This window comes from Podarcis bocagei (assembly GCF_964188305.1).
Source record: "Podarcis bocagei genome assembly, chromosome: 10".
Classification (NCBI taxonomy): Eukaryota; Metazoa; Chordata; class Lepidosauria; order Squamata; family Lacertidae; genus Podarcis; species Podarcis bocagei.
Window position 1 is genome coordinate 32,538,393 of NC_138135.1, and position 14,770 is coordinate 32,553,162.

At 43.6% G+C, this 14,770-nt stretch overlaps 1 protein-coding gene across 5 annotated transcripts in view; it reads right to left on the minus strand.

Annotated features, from left to right (window-relative positions):
• Nucleotides 1–2,688: 2,688 nt before the first annotated feature.
• CSNK1E (casein kinase 1 epsilon) overlaps nucleotides 2,689–14,770 on the minus strand; it is a 48,479-nt gene continuing 36,397 nt past the window's right edge. For 4 of the 5 annotated variants that reach the window (XM_081211125.1, XM_081211127.1, XM_081211126.1 and 1 more), the window contains exons 6-11: nucleotides 10,671–10,841; nucleotides 8,953–9,101; nucleotides 7,269–7,461; nucleotides 6,788–6,927; nucleotides 5,483–5,548; nucleotides 2,689–3,839 (exon numbers count right to left, since the gene is read on the minus strand). In XM_081211125.1, coding sequence (XP_081067251.1) covers nucleotides 5,516–5,548; nucleotides 6,788–6,927; nucleotides 7,269–7,461; nucleotides 8,953–9,101; nucleotides 10,671–10,841 — 686 coding nt within the window. In that variant the 3' untranslated portion in view covers nucleotides 2,689–3,839; nucleotides 5,483–5,515. The remainder of the gene's footprint in view (nucleotides 3,840–5,482; nucleotides 5,549–6,787; nucleotides 6,928–7,268; nucleotides 7,462–8,952; nucleotides 9,102–10,670; nucleotides 10,842–14,770) is intronic. The other variant, XM_081211129.1, reaches the window with a different exon arrangement.

Consider the following 14,770-nt stretch of genomic DNA (forward strand, 5'->3'; position numbering starts at 1 on the left):
GGATGTGACTCCACATCATTCCACATCCCAAACCTGGAATATATTCCCCCACATCTCAGACAGAACAGAGGTTGTGATGAACTCTGCAAATGTGCAGAAATGAACAGTTCACATTTTCAGAATTGAGCCATGCATTGCAAATATGTTTTGCTGTGCTCAGAGATGCCATGGTTCAGATGAACTCATTATTTTTGTCTGTTGGTTGGAATACTTTGTTCTTTTATAATTTAGAGGGGGAAAGTGTTTTGGGAAACAAATAGTTAAAACTGATTTATTTATTTTTTGCGGGGAGGAAAACATAATGCAATTAGAGGCAGGTTTTCCTCACTTTAAAAAAGTTTGTGTGTGTTTAGATTTTTGGCAATGAAATATGTAGGTGAAAATACATGAATTCAAAAACTTATGTGGTATGGTGTCAATCTTAACTGGAAATCATACTTAGGCACTCTTACGTGGAAACTTTTTTCCCTGTCCATATATGTGCAGAAAATAATAGAGTGGTTTTTTAAAGGGAGGAAAACAGTGGCACACTGCACATATGTAATGGCACAATTTCCTGAATAGGTTCTGTACAAAGTCCTATTGTGATGGAAACAGCAAGGTTACAAATTGCAGCCCTACAAAGCCAAAATGCTCCCACAGCTGCCACTGGGACAAGCTACTACTACAGTAATGGGAGCCCTCTCCCATACTAAACACAGCATCCTAGGATTAGCATCTCTCAAAGTAGATTACAAACCAGGAAGGAAAGAAAGCCTCATAGCTCTTTGCAGTAATATGCTTTTGATAAGCTAATGCCTCTTTTCAATAAGGTAAACATTAGACACCTTTAATTCTGATGCGCAGTCCCACATCTGAATACAGATTTGCTAACCACAGTACATGTTCAAATAGAATCCAGCCCAAAGGACTGTATCCAATCACTTTCACACAAAATGTCTCAACCCAAACGTTGCATGCCACCCGATTTCTTCTCTAGCCAGGAGATATATTTTTAGCATGGGCACTGGAGCTAAGCAAGGTGCGCAACTGAAGCCTGGTTATTTCTGTACTGCTTTTCAGCAAAAACGTGCCAGATTCTTGATCTCACTATCGTTTCCACAACTGCAGAAAGGTCTGGGACTTTGCAGGGATGAGATTTTGGTTCAGTCTCTGGGACCTCCACACAAAAGGATCAGGTGACCTTGCCCTGAGACACTGGAAAGCTGTTGTCAGTCAAGAGGCAATTCGTGGTTAGATAAACCAATAGTCATGACTTGGTATAAATGCAGCTTCTTATGTTCCAGACTATGAATGGTGGCTCTCAGTGCTACCCCATCAAATTTCATGGCTAAGAAAGAATTCAAAACTCCCTATTTCCACATGCACACAAAAACAGCGTATTAGCCCCATTTTTATAAATTAACAGAAAATTGTTTCTTTAGGACATAATAAGGTGTAAAGAAATAATTAAACTTACCTGTTGTCACTATAATTTTTTTAAAAAAATGTTGCTTAAAATAATTTAATTTGTATGACGTTAACCCAAGATGAAAGCAAAAGGTTGTCGAAAATGCATCAACAAGAGATGATTCAATCTCAATACAAACGACGTATTCTCAATAAATCTGCAGTTGCCTGGCTAAGTTTTGGTTTAAAATGTGCATCCAGATTCAGCTGAAGAGTCTAGCAGCATTAGCTTAAAAATCACACGCTTTCCATGGCTGAACCGAAATTACTAGTGCTCAATGACATTTTTGCTCTTTAACTTGTGACAATTATGCAATTTAAATTCTAATGGAGTTCACGGCTGCAGGCTTGGAAGTGTCATTTTGAGTGTGTTGGTATTTGTGGTACTGGCTTGAACATCTGGAATTCTAAAAGAATAGAGAGCGAAGGGCCCTTGAACCAAATTGGAGATTCCTAGTTCTGCACACTATTCTTCCTTCAAGCCCAAAAGGCAGGCAGGCATTTCTTCAGTAGCATCACATTTCAGATGACTCTTCTGCTATCAGACCAATATCAATTATGAACCTGAAGGCCAGATCAGCTTTATTTTTAGGTGTACAAATGGTGTACATTCTCTTCCCTGCCAATCTTTTTCCTGGAACTTGGAAACAGAGCAGGAGGGAGGCTATATTTAAGATGAAACTTCCTGCCGACATGACATTATCACAGCCAGGTTGGAAGGGGAAGAGGAGAAGAAAGAAAAAGACAGATGCTTCCATCACTTTATCATTTTCTACTTTATTACTTCAAATTAACAACCACGATAAAGCTCAAAAAAGTCCAATATTTACACAGGAAAAAAGTACAAAATCCCCCCCAAAGTTCTTCAAGGTTTTTTGTTTTTGTTTTTTTTAAAAGTAATAAAAAGTTTTGTTTTTTTTACTTTAATTAAAAAAAGGAGAGAGAGAGAGAGAGAGAGAGAGAGAGAGAGAGAGAGAGAAAGAGAGAAAGGAAGAAAGACACAGTAAGCAGGGTAAATAAATTAGGGGGGAAAATAAAAAGAGCTGTGTGTTAAATAAAAAGAACCAAATATGCCAAGCCCCACCCCCACTTCCAATGGTTCCACACTGTCCAAAGTAAAAAATAAAATTAAGAAATTGTGCCAAGCAAGAGGCTGCAGGGCATGGTAACGACTGCGGCGATGCACATCCCAGGATGGATCGGTTTTCTTAAGGAAAGCCTAAAGTCTTTATTTTAAAAAAAATAAAATAGTAATGGGGGGTGAATACAGAGGGTGGGAGACACCTTTTCGTGAGGAGAGGTTGTGCGTCTGAGCTGGGGTGGTCCTTTAGGAAACTGGTGGTACACAAGGCTCAACCCCCTGAAGTAAAAGCAGGGACTCTCCCCGCACTGTTATTTTCACATACCTCTCCCCCTTTGTCCTCAACACCCTCCCCAGCTCCTGAGGAAGTACAAAATAATAATTAAAAAAATATAAACTAAACACACGCAGTTTTGTTTCAATTTTTTTAAAAAAAGAAGAGACGCCCACCCACCCCCACTGCCTGCATATGAGGCAGGCAACAGTTCCACGTCCTTCACATTTGCTCCTGCCTTGCGCAGCACATGCCTCAACCCCATATGCACTGCCGCTGTGCCAGTACTGTTCGCCTCGTTGGTCTGCCCGCGGCATCTCCCAACATTCCCGTGAATGCACAGAGGGGCAGTGGTGTCTCCTAGGGAAAGGATGCTTCTTCCACCATTGCCCCACCCCGGCCCCTGCCACCCACAAAGGCAGCACCTGCTAGAAACCGCAGTTCACATTTAAAATGAATGTTAAAGCCAGCTTTTGACTCCACTCTGACCTGGAACTGTAAAAGTCTGCTGCAAACATCCTCCTCTGCCTCCTCCTCCTCCTCCCCCCGACCCTCCCCTCCCCAAAAACCCCCCACAATCCCAACGGAATTTAAAATTATGCTGGAAACAAATTTCATCTTACACAAACCGAACTTTTTAAAAATATGGAAGTCGGGGGTTTGATTTTTGTGTTGTGTGGTTTTTTTTCTCCTTTTCCCAACGATACAAACAGATCAAAAAAAAGGGAGTGAGAAGCTGAGGGTGGCTGGCCATAGCCTGCTGGCGTGAAATGGGGCAAGGCCTACGGAGATGAAACTGCGTGATGGCAGCAGAGGTGTTTCGGCAAGGCTCCTCCTGCGTCTGTGACTTTGTCCAAGGCAAGTTGGGCTCGGGAACGCAGGCAACGATCTCAGAAAAGACATGGACGCCAGCATAGGGCAGCTCCTCTCCTTGTTGCTGGCAGGGGGGGGAAATTGGGGTTTTTTTTCGTTTTTTTCTTTTTTTAAATTTGTTTTTGTTATTTTGTTTTTTAAAAGAAAAATACAGTGAAGACACTAGAAAAAGAAAAGGGGGGAAAAGAAGAGAGCATTGTTAAAAACGTTTTCCCCCATCCAACAGTGGAGACCCTACGACAAATCTTACTAATAACTACTACTAGTACTACACACAGCAGCAACACGATTGTGCCACTGACCCTCTTTAGAAAGGACATTTGTGAAACAGTATACATGGTGCTTCCTGTTCCTTCCCTCAGCTTCACAACCTATCTGCAACGTGGGCGTGCACTGCTTTATCCTGGAAGCAGCCCCAAAACTGAAAAGATGCTCGCCTTAGTTAATGCTGGAAGCATCAGACAAGGAGAGTTAGCCTCTTCCCACCTCCCAAAGAAAAGTCAAAATTCTACACAGCAAGAAAGGCGGGTTGAATCAGAAGGGTGTTGCGATTCCAGGGGCACACTCCATGGCCCCTCTCCTTCTATAACAACACCATCAACACTCTTGCAGCTTTGAACAGGTTGGGGGCTGAACTTCTGCAATCGGCAGGCTGCTCTGCTCCACAAGAGGCTCCTGGCATAACTGAAAACCCTGATAGATCAGGGTTCTAGTTACAGGTAGGTAGCCGTGTTGGTCTGCCATAGTTGAAACAATTTTTTTTAAAAATTCCTTCCAGTAGCACCTTAGAGACCAACTAAGTTTGTTATTGGTATGAGTTTTTGTGTGCATGCACACTTCTTCAGATCAGGGTTCATAATCACAGAGGGAGCCTACAGAAGCAGGGCAGGCTTCCTGATTCAGAAATTCAGCCCCTGTGATGTGGTGGGGAGTGATGGGGAAAGCTACAATAATGTAATTTTTGGGGGTGGGGAGGTGAGGCCAGGGAACATATCCGCACTCTCTCCCCGCCACCCACACAATGGTAATTACACAGGGAAGAACATCCAAAGAGCGCTAGAGAGTTAGGGCCAAGTCCAGTAAGCTACATAAAGGCCTGCTTTTAAAAACAGCAGTGGCTTACTTCTATATCAACATCTGCATGCTTTTGGGAAGAGGACTCAAGTCACTGCTCTTCCCCCTTAACCTGCCTTCCTTCACCCTCTGCAATAAAGGCAAGTAGCAACCTGCCTCATATTCCTTTCCAACCAAGTAAGGAAGTGCAGAGCAAGCTGTTTTTGGAAAAAGCATTCTGACCAACTGATTTCACCCAAGGGGCCAATAAAGCAACCTATGGCGTGCTAAAGAATTGTGCACATTGCATCTTTCAAGAGTCCCATGTGAGTGAGACTCAAGGGTGAGGTCTACAACTGTTACAAGCAGTTGAGCTTGTAGGGTGAATGCATTCCTCAACAGGCATCTCTTAATATATGCCTAGGGTTACATGTTTCCACAGCAATAAACTATATGGTTTGCTAATCGTGGCATGTTAGCCAAAGTTTAGCCATGCCCATTAATGTTCAAAAATGGCCTTGTGATACTGGTTAGGCCTGGAACATTTACCAACCAAGAGACACAGAGAGAATGAATGTTTGGATCTCTCTGTCATAGGTTCTAAACAGCTGGGGCTGTTCAAACATTCCACTTGTGCCATTTCTATAACCATGGGGCATTATGCTGGGGTTACATGCAGAAAGGAAGCATATCAACCCATGAAGATCCACTATCCATGTAGACAAAAGAGAAGGGGTTAGGTAGAGACTCACCTAAGCAAACACTGGTCCGGTGGAATCCTCTCTTCACTTCCCCAGGTGATCAAATGGCACACTTGTCTACAAACAAATAGAGAAGTGAGTAGGCTAAAGAAGAGGACTTTAGCAAGGGTGAGTAAAGAGATGTCATCCAGGTTCTTTCTCCCACCCTTGTCTCAGCAAGACCCCACCCCCCCACCCCCTTCCAAGGAGTACATTCAACTACCTACAAACACAGGATAATTTTCATCAAAGTACTGGTAGATGGCTTGCCACTGAATGCACTTCAACCTTATTTCCCAGTTGACTTCTTTTTCAGCAGATTCAAGCATTGTTTAGCTCATGATTAGTTAATAAAGCTAAAACCAAATCCACAAAAAAGGAGGCAATGATGACGACTGATGGTTCCTAGATTCCAAGGAGACAGTGTCACACATACATATTATACCTGTCAATGTTTCCCTTTTTTTAAGGGAAATTCCCTTATTCCGAATAGGATTCCTCGCAAGAAAAGGGGAAAGTTGACAGCTATGATACATATCCTTTGGCTGATCCTGTTCCCAGTTTGGGGAAGCAGGCAATTGCTGCAGCCATGAGTGCTTTTCTACCAGTTCCAGCTAGTCCAAGGATTTTGTCCTTTTTTCCCTGGTTAAAACCATCCATATTTGTTGTTGACTTGAATAAATCACTGCAATGGGTCTGTGTCTTTGAAAAGAATCGGGAAGTTCAACTAGTATGGAACGCAAGAGCCTCCTATTGACATCAGCAGACAAGAATGCACATAGGCTGCACTGCAACACTGACTCCCAAGCATAATTCAATGTACTATTATTAATCTACAAAATACCCCATGGGTCTGAGCCATATGTATCTTGGCGGGAGAAAAGCAGATTAGCAGCCGTAATTTATTTTTGCTGTACATATTTGGTGGCTCGTGACTATTCTGATAGCACTTCACACAAGAATTCAGACTAAAGATTCTTTTTTTCACTTCAGCGTATGACAAGCCCTGCAACACAGCTAGCTTAGCTGTTCTGCTTCTCACGCTGGGCTGCCAGAATGTTTAAATTCTCAACAGCTGGAAGGTTGGTAATTTCTCCCCTTTCACACAAGGATGTAATTGACATCGTTTTCAGAGGAGCAGGCCATTTTTAACGCAGTCCCACAAAGAAGCAGAATAAGGATTTGCACCAACTGGGTAGCTACCAGATTAGCATGACCTGGTGAGACTCTTAACTCTACTATTTTCTTAATTCTAGCCACAGCCCACAAGCAGATGGAAGCAGTTCTGGCCCTACTTGGCCGCTGGTAGGAACCCACCTGTGACGCTGAAATTCGTGACACCTCTTGCCGCCCTGTGAGGTCAGACGAGGAGATGTTTGCAGGGGCTCCTCGGTGTAACCTCATGCTGACCTTCCGCTCCCTGTCCACCCGTGAAATTGCCCTGGGGGACGTGTTTCCTGGCAAGGGGCAAATTACTAACTTGTAAAATTGATGCTTTTTGCAGAGCAATGTAAGAAAAAGAGGGGTGAGGAAGAGTCTGTTCCGCTTGGAGCTTAAACTCTAAATTTTGAACAGGATAAAGGCAGGGCAGAGACGGGGCAAGAGTCCCACAACCACCACTGCTAGAGGGGGGAGGAATGGGAAAGGAATGGGAAAGGCAAGAGCAAGCAGCCGTGAAGAAGGTGAGCAGCTGTAGTTACACATACGGAGGATTTACTTTACTTAGGAACGAGCCCATGGCTGTGCAATTCATTGCTATGCAGAGAACAGGTTTGCAGGTGACCTTCCCTCTACTCACCAGATTGCTGGATGCGGGAGGTGGGTGTGGAGGCCATGGGCTCAGCGACATTGCGGAGGCGGTTAGCTGTGGCTCCAGCAGGAGGTCCAGGGGGCAGTGCCCGCGTAGCTGAACCCCGGAGCTGCCCCATCCGCTCCTCTCGCTCGTGTTCTCGCCTCTCCCGATCCATGTCCTCAGGATTCCGGGCTGCTCCCTGGAATATCAAACACCCCAGAACGCATCCAGATTTTAGAAGCAGGTTAAAAAAAGGGAGGGGTAAAAATCACTTTATTCATATGCAGAATTAGCTGCACATGCAACAAGATAAGAGTTATGGGGAGGAGGGAAGGAAAACTGAATCATACAGGACAGTTTCCATATGCTGGTTTATTTTGCTTTCTTTATTTCTTCTAACCATGACAGGGAGTGTGGGCGGGTGGACAGTGAACCCCCTTAGGCTCCTTCCTTGAATGTTCAGTTTTCCTTTTCTTTCTTTTTTAAAAAAGTGGAATGAGTTTCTACCCTTTTCACGCTGAAAAGAAGTCAAAGTTTAGGCAATGTTCTACTGCTGCTGCTCAGTAAATGGTAACTTGCCCTGTCTTCCAGTGTTCTGGACACAGAGTGCAAAGGCACTTAGATGAGACACAAATGCTTGGAATTTATGCTGCAACCACAACTCATGGGGGGCAGTGGTGCGGCTTAGTGGAGTGATGCAGCCAGCGCTGCATCCACAGACCTGATGATCATGCCGGGCAGGACAGAAGGTGGTGGTAAATGCCCGTTCGCTGTGCCAGCTCCCAGGCTGTTTGGGCAGATGCATGAGGTTGCTCCTCAGCAGAAGGGCTTTCCTGCTGATGAGTGAAACTTCCTTTGCAGGAGGAGGCCAGGCAAGGCCAGGTGCAAGTGTACAACTGCCCCCTCCGGCCTGCTAGATCAGGGGCTTGGTTTGTTCTTATACTGTTATCTAATATCTAATCAACTTACGTTTGAGGACAGAGACTGATTTCACTTAAGAAAAAAGAAAGCTGAACATTCAGGGAAGGGAAGTGAGAAGGTACACCACCCACCAGCCCATGCTCCCTCTCATGGTTAGCCAAAACTAAGAACACAGCAACTAAATAGTTAAGTTTTCCCATCAATTTACAGTGCCACTTCAGCATATCTTTAGGCCCCATCACAACAAGATTTGGCTATGGCCCAACAAGGAACAGTGCAGAACAAGAAGCCCCATCGTGTGTCTTCTCAGATTGTGGTCCCATCCAGATCATATGTTTAAAACACATTTCCCAAAGAATCCTGGGAAATGTAGTTTATTAAAGGTACTGGGAATTGTAGCTTTGTGAGAGGCAAGCTACAGTTCCCAGGATTTGTTAGAAGAAACTACGCACTTTTAATATTATTTAAATGAATTGTGTGGGTGTGATCTTTATGCGCTTGTTTCCAAGCTTATTTCTACAGCCATACAGGGTTTTGAACATGCTTTTTATTTGAAAAACAAACAAACAGCAGTTGAGGTCAGGACACAGAACTCTGCTGCTAAAAAGAATGTGTAGTATAATGTGTGAACACAAGAGTCCATCAATAAAAAAAGAGACCCTCAAGCATGGCCATCACTGTTGTTCACCCCACTCGCCTCCACTTGCAGCTCACAAGCACGCGCAGACTCCAGGACACAACAAAAAGGCTCAGAACTGGAATTACTCACAAACTTGAGCATGTTCCAGTCGAACACGTAGTCATAGGAGAAACCCTGGCGGTGGAAGAGGTTGCGGAACAGCTGCCTCAAGTAAGAGTAATCTGGTTTGTCATCGAACCGCAGCGAACGGCAGAAGTTGAGGTATGTTGAGAACTCAGCTGGGAGAAAAGCAGGGAGAGATTATTAGTTGCCATCAAGCACAGCAGTCCCCCCAATGAGGCACTGCTGTTCCCTTCTTTGCCTTCATAAAGTCTTCGTGTTATAGATTACTAGAGGGGCCTTTTCGGAGGTGCCACTGCAGTTGTGGAATGCCTTCCCTTGAGACACTCACCCGGCACTAAGTTGTCAACTTTTAGCACCAGGTGAAGCCTTTTTCGTTTCCCCCGAAATTTCACCAGCCTTAATATCTTTTAATGTCTTTTAAATCTTTAGATATATCATCTGCTGTTAATATTACTCTATTACGGTTTGTTATTATGTTTTAGTTTTCCTGTTTGTCTTTCTATTCTATGTATGTTTAAATTTTTTTAAGTATTTAAATAAACAATGATAAATTCTCCAACTTCAAAGAGCCAGAGCAGCATGAACGTATTATATGGTTGTGTTCATTTCATATTTTGGCTATTTCTTACACCACCTGGTGCAAAAACCCTTTTTATTTCGTCCATTTGCAAAGGTAACAGGTACATGACTATTCCTACCCCTTCTTACTCCAGTTCATTCCCACAGAAACCTGCCAAATACATGCCCCCAAATTCACCCCCCTTTTCCCCAAACCAGAGAGAAATAACCTACGGGCAGGCTTGCATGCCACCCCTTCCACTTTCCTCCCAGATTTTCAGTCCTTCCTCTCACAAATACAGGTCGGCCCATTGAGACTCAGGACTTGTATATTGGGAGGGCATGCACCTCTGGTATTGGTGCTGTACAGGGAGAGGCCATGCTTTAAGCAGGAAAGACAGAGTGCTGTGCATCTGTTCATAGGCAGTGAAATTTGTCCCTCACACTCTGCGACTTAACATACTTGAATACACACATTTAAGGCTTCCAATTCCCTCTATAAAGGGAATAGCATATGGACTTAATCCTGCTCTGCGTAAGCCCCAGAGGCCTATATTTGGAGACTCTGAAATGAGCTTGCCCAACATATACCCAGCGGACTGCTTCAGGTACAAGCAAGGCTTTAGGAATATAGGAAGCCACCTCATACCAAGTCAGACTGCTGAGCCATCTAGCTCAGTAGAGTCTACACTGACTGGCAGCAGCTCTCCAAAGTTTCAGACAGCTCTCTCCTAATCTTACCTGGGGATTGAACCTGGGACCTTCTGTATGCAAAACTGATACTGTACAGCTATGACCCTTCCCCAGGCTTGTCCTTTACCTCTTGAGGCAGCCCTTTTAGCTACAGTTTTTAGACTACTGGGGGCAGAACTTGCTGAAATTATTATTATTATTATTATTATTATTATTATTATTATTATTATTATTTATTTATTTATTTGTAGCCTGCCCATCTGGCTGGGCTTCCCCAGCCACTCAGATTGTTCACCCAATATTTTGCAATCAGAGGAACAATGTTCATCTCGATCCTAAATAAGTAGCAAGGTCACAGAGCACATGCAATGACGGCAACTAGACAAATTTGAGTATGTTTATGGAGAAATGAATCTCTAAGTGTAGGAGATGCAAGGGCACGTGCAAATTGTGCATGCAAAGGAAGAACTTACAAGGGTAGCCTTTGCAGAGCACCTCGATGGGCGTCGACATCTTCTTCTCACTGATGCGCTCATATTTCTGGCGCTTTGTAGCAGCCTTCAGGCCTTGCCAAGGCAGTGAGCCAAGGTTAAAGTACATCAGCACATAGCCCAAGCTCTCCAAGTCATCACGGCGACTTTGTTCTGGAAACAGATGCACACACATGCATGAAGCAGAGCTATTCCAGCAATAGCTTGCATTACGTCAGAAAAGTCAAGGTGATGATATAGACAAGCTACAGAACAGAGAATTTGGCTTATCCTGCCAAGAAATGAAGATTCGTTTATATTTATTATTTTAAAAAGCAGGCCCAGCGCTCATCCCCTCTGACGGAGTCCTGCAAGTATGTGGCAAGACTGAGATCCAGGCAGGGCTATGTGTTGCACAAAACCATGGAAGGGAAAAGAGGTACTGAAACTGGTACACAATTCAAGATCTTTGGAGTTTCAGCTATCTTCCTTTTTTCTTTTGAAAAAGTAGGCACTCAAGACCGCAAAGAAGAGATTCTGAGGAAACTGCTATAGGCAAAGATTTCCTATAATCAAGGCTTCGATAGTTACTTTTCCCCATGACCAACAGAAGCCAAAGTTAATAATCCAAAGTAAATGTATAATTAGGCTTGTATTTAAGCACTTGCCTAGTAGCCATGGGTGACAAGGAATAGCATGCAGATAACGGATCAGGTTGGTGGTGCCCAGTAGAAAACAAACAGGCGGCCAGAGGAAGAAACCCATCTCCTCAACTCCCATCAAAGCAAGGTAACAGGCTGCTGGAGGAGGGCGACAGAGTCATCTCTCCTCTGCTAGCCCTTAGCAGGCCCATTGTCTGTGTATTTGGTGTGTGTGTGTGTGTGTGTGTGTGTGTGTGTGTGTGTGTGTGTGTATAGAAGGCTTGTAACTTTTCTGAGCTTATTTACAAGGCTCTGTACTAACTGATGATACAAATCAATTCTAGATGCTTTTTAGAATTCAACTTATCTTTTGTATATGATTTGTCCTTCCTCAGATTCTAAGAAGGACGGCACTCCCACATTTAGCACTGGTTTCAGGGCGGGGGAAACTGTGTGTTATGTTAACGCATGTGGGTTTGGCCTGTCTTTTTGAAATAGCAGCCACTGTCTAAATGCAAACTAAACTCCCTCCTGATGCAAATAGCAGCTTTAAGGAAGTGATTTTCATCAAGACCACAGTGTGTTGATAAAGGGATAACTTCTGTCTGCCTGCCCTATTTTAAATATAAATATAAATATAAATAGAGAGAGAGAGAGAGAGAGAGAGAGAGAGAGAAACACACACATGACCAAAATGTATGTTTTGCCTCTTGTGGATCCTTGTGGCACCAAGTGTCTATCCTTCTGCTTTTTCATGTTTCCTGCTACCTAAAGTTTCAGCTGACCCTGCCTTTTTACCCTACCGTATGCCAGAATAGCTGAAAAATTCTCAGATAGCACTAGTAATGTAAAAAACAAGAACAGAACAGAAACCTTTCATATTTCAGTGTGCAGCTGAGGAGAAGAAAAATAAAATCTAGTACAGAAGTAAGCACTCTTAAGCTCATTGATATCAAATGGGCTTAAGCATGCTTAACTGTGATGGACTGTGGCCCTGACCTTTATTACTTGGCCTCTAGCGTGCATTTGGCCGAAATATCTTTCTACTGTGGCTGGATTTCTCTTCCCTGTATCTGTGCCATTTCCTTGTTTGGATCGTATCTGGAACGTGGGGGGGGGGGGAATGTTACTACGGAAGAAGCTCCTCCCTGAAAGATTTGTCCATATAGAAAAGAGCTTCCTGTCCAAAAGATCTATTTAGCATACAGACTGAGCAATACTCATCACACTGTCAGTATGAAAAATGATACAGTATTCCCTTTAGCTGTTTTCTTGTTGTACTAATTTCTCCAGCATTCCCTAATAACAACTCAGCTAGCTTATAAGGGTTCAAGGCAGGTTACAATGCATCTTGATCCAATTTTATCCTCAGCACCCGTGCTGCGGCTAAGTAGCAGCAACGACCCAAGTGAATTTTTAATCACTGAGAAAGGATTTCATTGTCTCAAAGTGAAGTACTGTACAGCCATTCTGGTTCTAATCCACCCATAGTCACAAAGCTCACTGGGTGATTTTGGACCAGACACTATCAGCCAATCCTACCTCACAGGGTTACTGTGAGGACAAAATACGCAGGGAGGGGAATTGTGCGCACTCCCCTGAGCTTCCTAAAAGAAAGGAAGGTTACAAATAAGTAAGTAATCAAAACCAAATATTCTAAAACAAATGCTACCATACAAAATGCTATAAGCCGCCACAAATTAAACTACTAAAGTTTTACAGATACAGGGGGGAAATACAGTAGGAGAAAAGCAGCTTGCAACTTTTTCTTTTTAAAAAAACAGACCACACAAACCCCAGAGAAGTACCCATGTTTAGCATTTTACATCTTTTGGAACTCATTTGCGTTTCATATAAGGCAGGCATGTCTTCTCTATCACCCTTTCAGTACCCACCAAAGACCTTTCTCCCCAACTACTGGGTATTTTAAAAAATCCAATGTGTCTCCCTACTGGACTTGAAACTTGTTCTTGTATTTGTTTTTATTGCTGAAGTGTTTTGGGATGCTTCATGAGAAGCAATTCACAAATGAAATGAACAAGCTAAAAAACAAGTTTATCACTGTTAGCTGCCTTAAGCACTATTTGGTGGAGAGGCAGAATAAAAAAAAATTGTAAACAAAGAAGTGAAAAAGTTGTTAGGTGCAAAGGGAACAGAAATGTGAATCTTGAAAAGTGGGGTTGCCCCAGTCATATATAAAGCAGAGGTATGTTTGTGTGTTTCTACCTATCTATATGCATATATATCTTCTATGCACCTTCTAACATAACATAATGTTACCTGGACAGTTCGTTCTCTCTCTCTCTCTCTCTCTCTCTCTCTCTGTGTGTACATAATATAAAGAAAAATGCCACAGACATTTAAACCGCACCCCGAGAGGTAAACACAGATAGTCCAGGTTTCATAAGACGTTTTTTAAAGGGCTTGGGTGAACACAAAGGCCTTTACTTGGTGCAAAAGGAGACCAGAAGGATAGTGCCTGGGAATCTTGTCCCCTTGCCAAGATGCTACTCCCCCCAAAAGGGTCCTTCTTCATTTGGCAGGGGGACCCTGAGCCTGAGCCTGCCACAGCCTCTCCCCCACTCACCCCAGCGCTTTTTTTCCAGCTGAGCTCACGACTAGCACCAGAGCTCTCCTCAGAGAAAAGCAACAGAGTTCAGGGAGGTGTCTCGAGGGGAAGTCTCAGCACCTGCGCACCCTTTGGGCTCCTGGGTGGAGACTTTGTGTTGTTATAGAATCATAGAGTTGGAATAGACCACAAGGGCCATCGAGTCCAACCCCCTGCCAAGCAGGAAACACCATCAGAGCACTCCTGACATATGGTTGTCAAGCCTCTGCTTAAAGACCTCCAAAGAAGGAGACTCCACCACACTCCTTGGCAGCAAATTCCACTGTCAAACAGCTCTTACTGTCAGGAAGTTCTTCCTAATGTTTAGGTGGAATCTTCTTTCTTGTAGTTTGGATCCATTGCTCCTGTATTCTAAACACAAGCTTGCCTCCTTTGGTTTGTTTTTGCTACAGCAGAGGACCAAAGTCCTGAGGCACATTAAAGGATGCTAATAAATTTGTTGTGGCACAACTCAAGTCATACAGCTCCTTCAGCTGAACAGACGGGTTCAACTGTCTGTGGAGAACAATGTTAAATTAACACATTAACAGGGAGGAGCAGGGTTTTGTTTTTGTTTTTAATGTAACTTCTGAAAGTTTTATGTTTATTCACATTGACTTGGCCTCAGACACTGTAGGTGGTTTCACCATGGCAGCGGAAAAACCGTGAGAAGCAGGTGTGCACCTACTTTTTCACTGCTTCCCACAGCACCAGAAGCTATTTTGAATCATAAATCAGAATGGACCTTTGGAGTGCTTGGGGCCCAGGCTCATGATTAACCATTTTGCCACTTGGGGAAGTGCCGCCCTGCCCCGCCACAGCCACCTGCGCCACCCACACCCCACTGGAGAAGC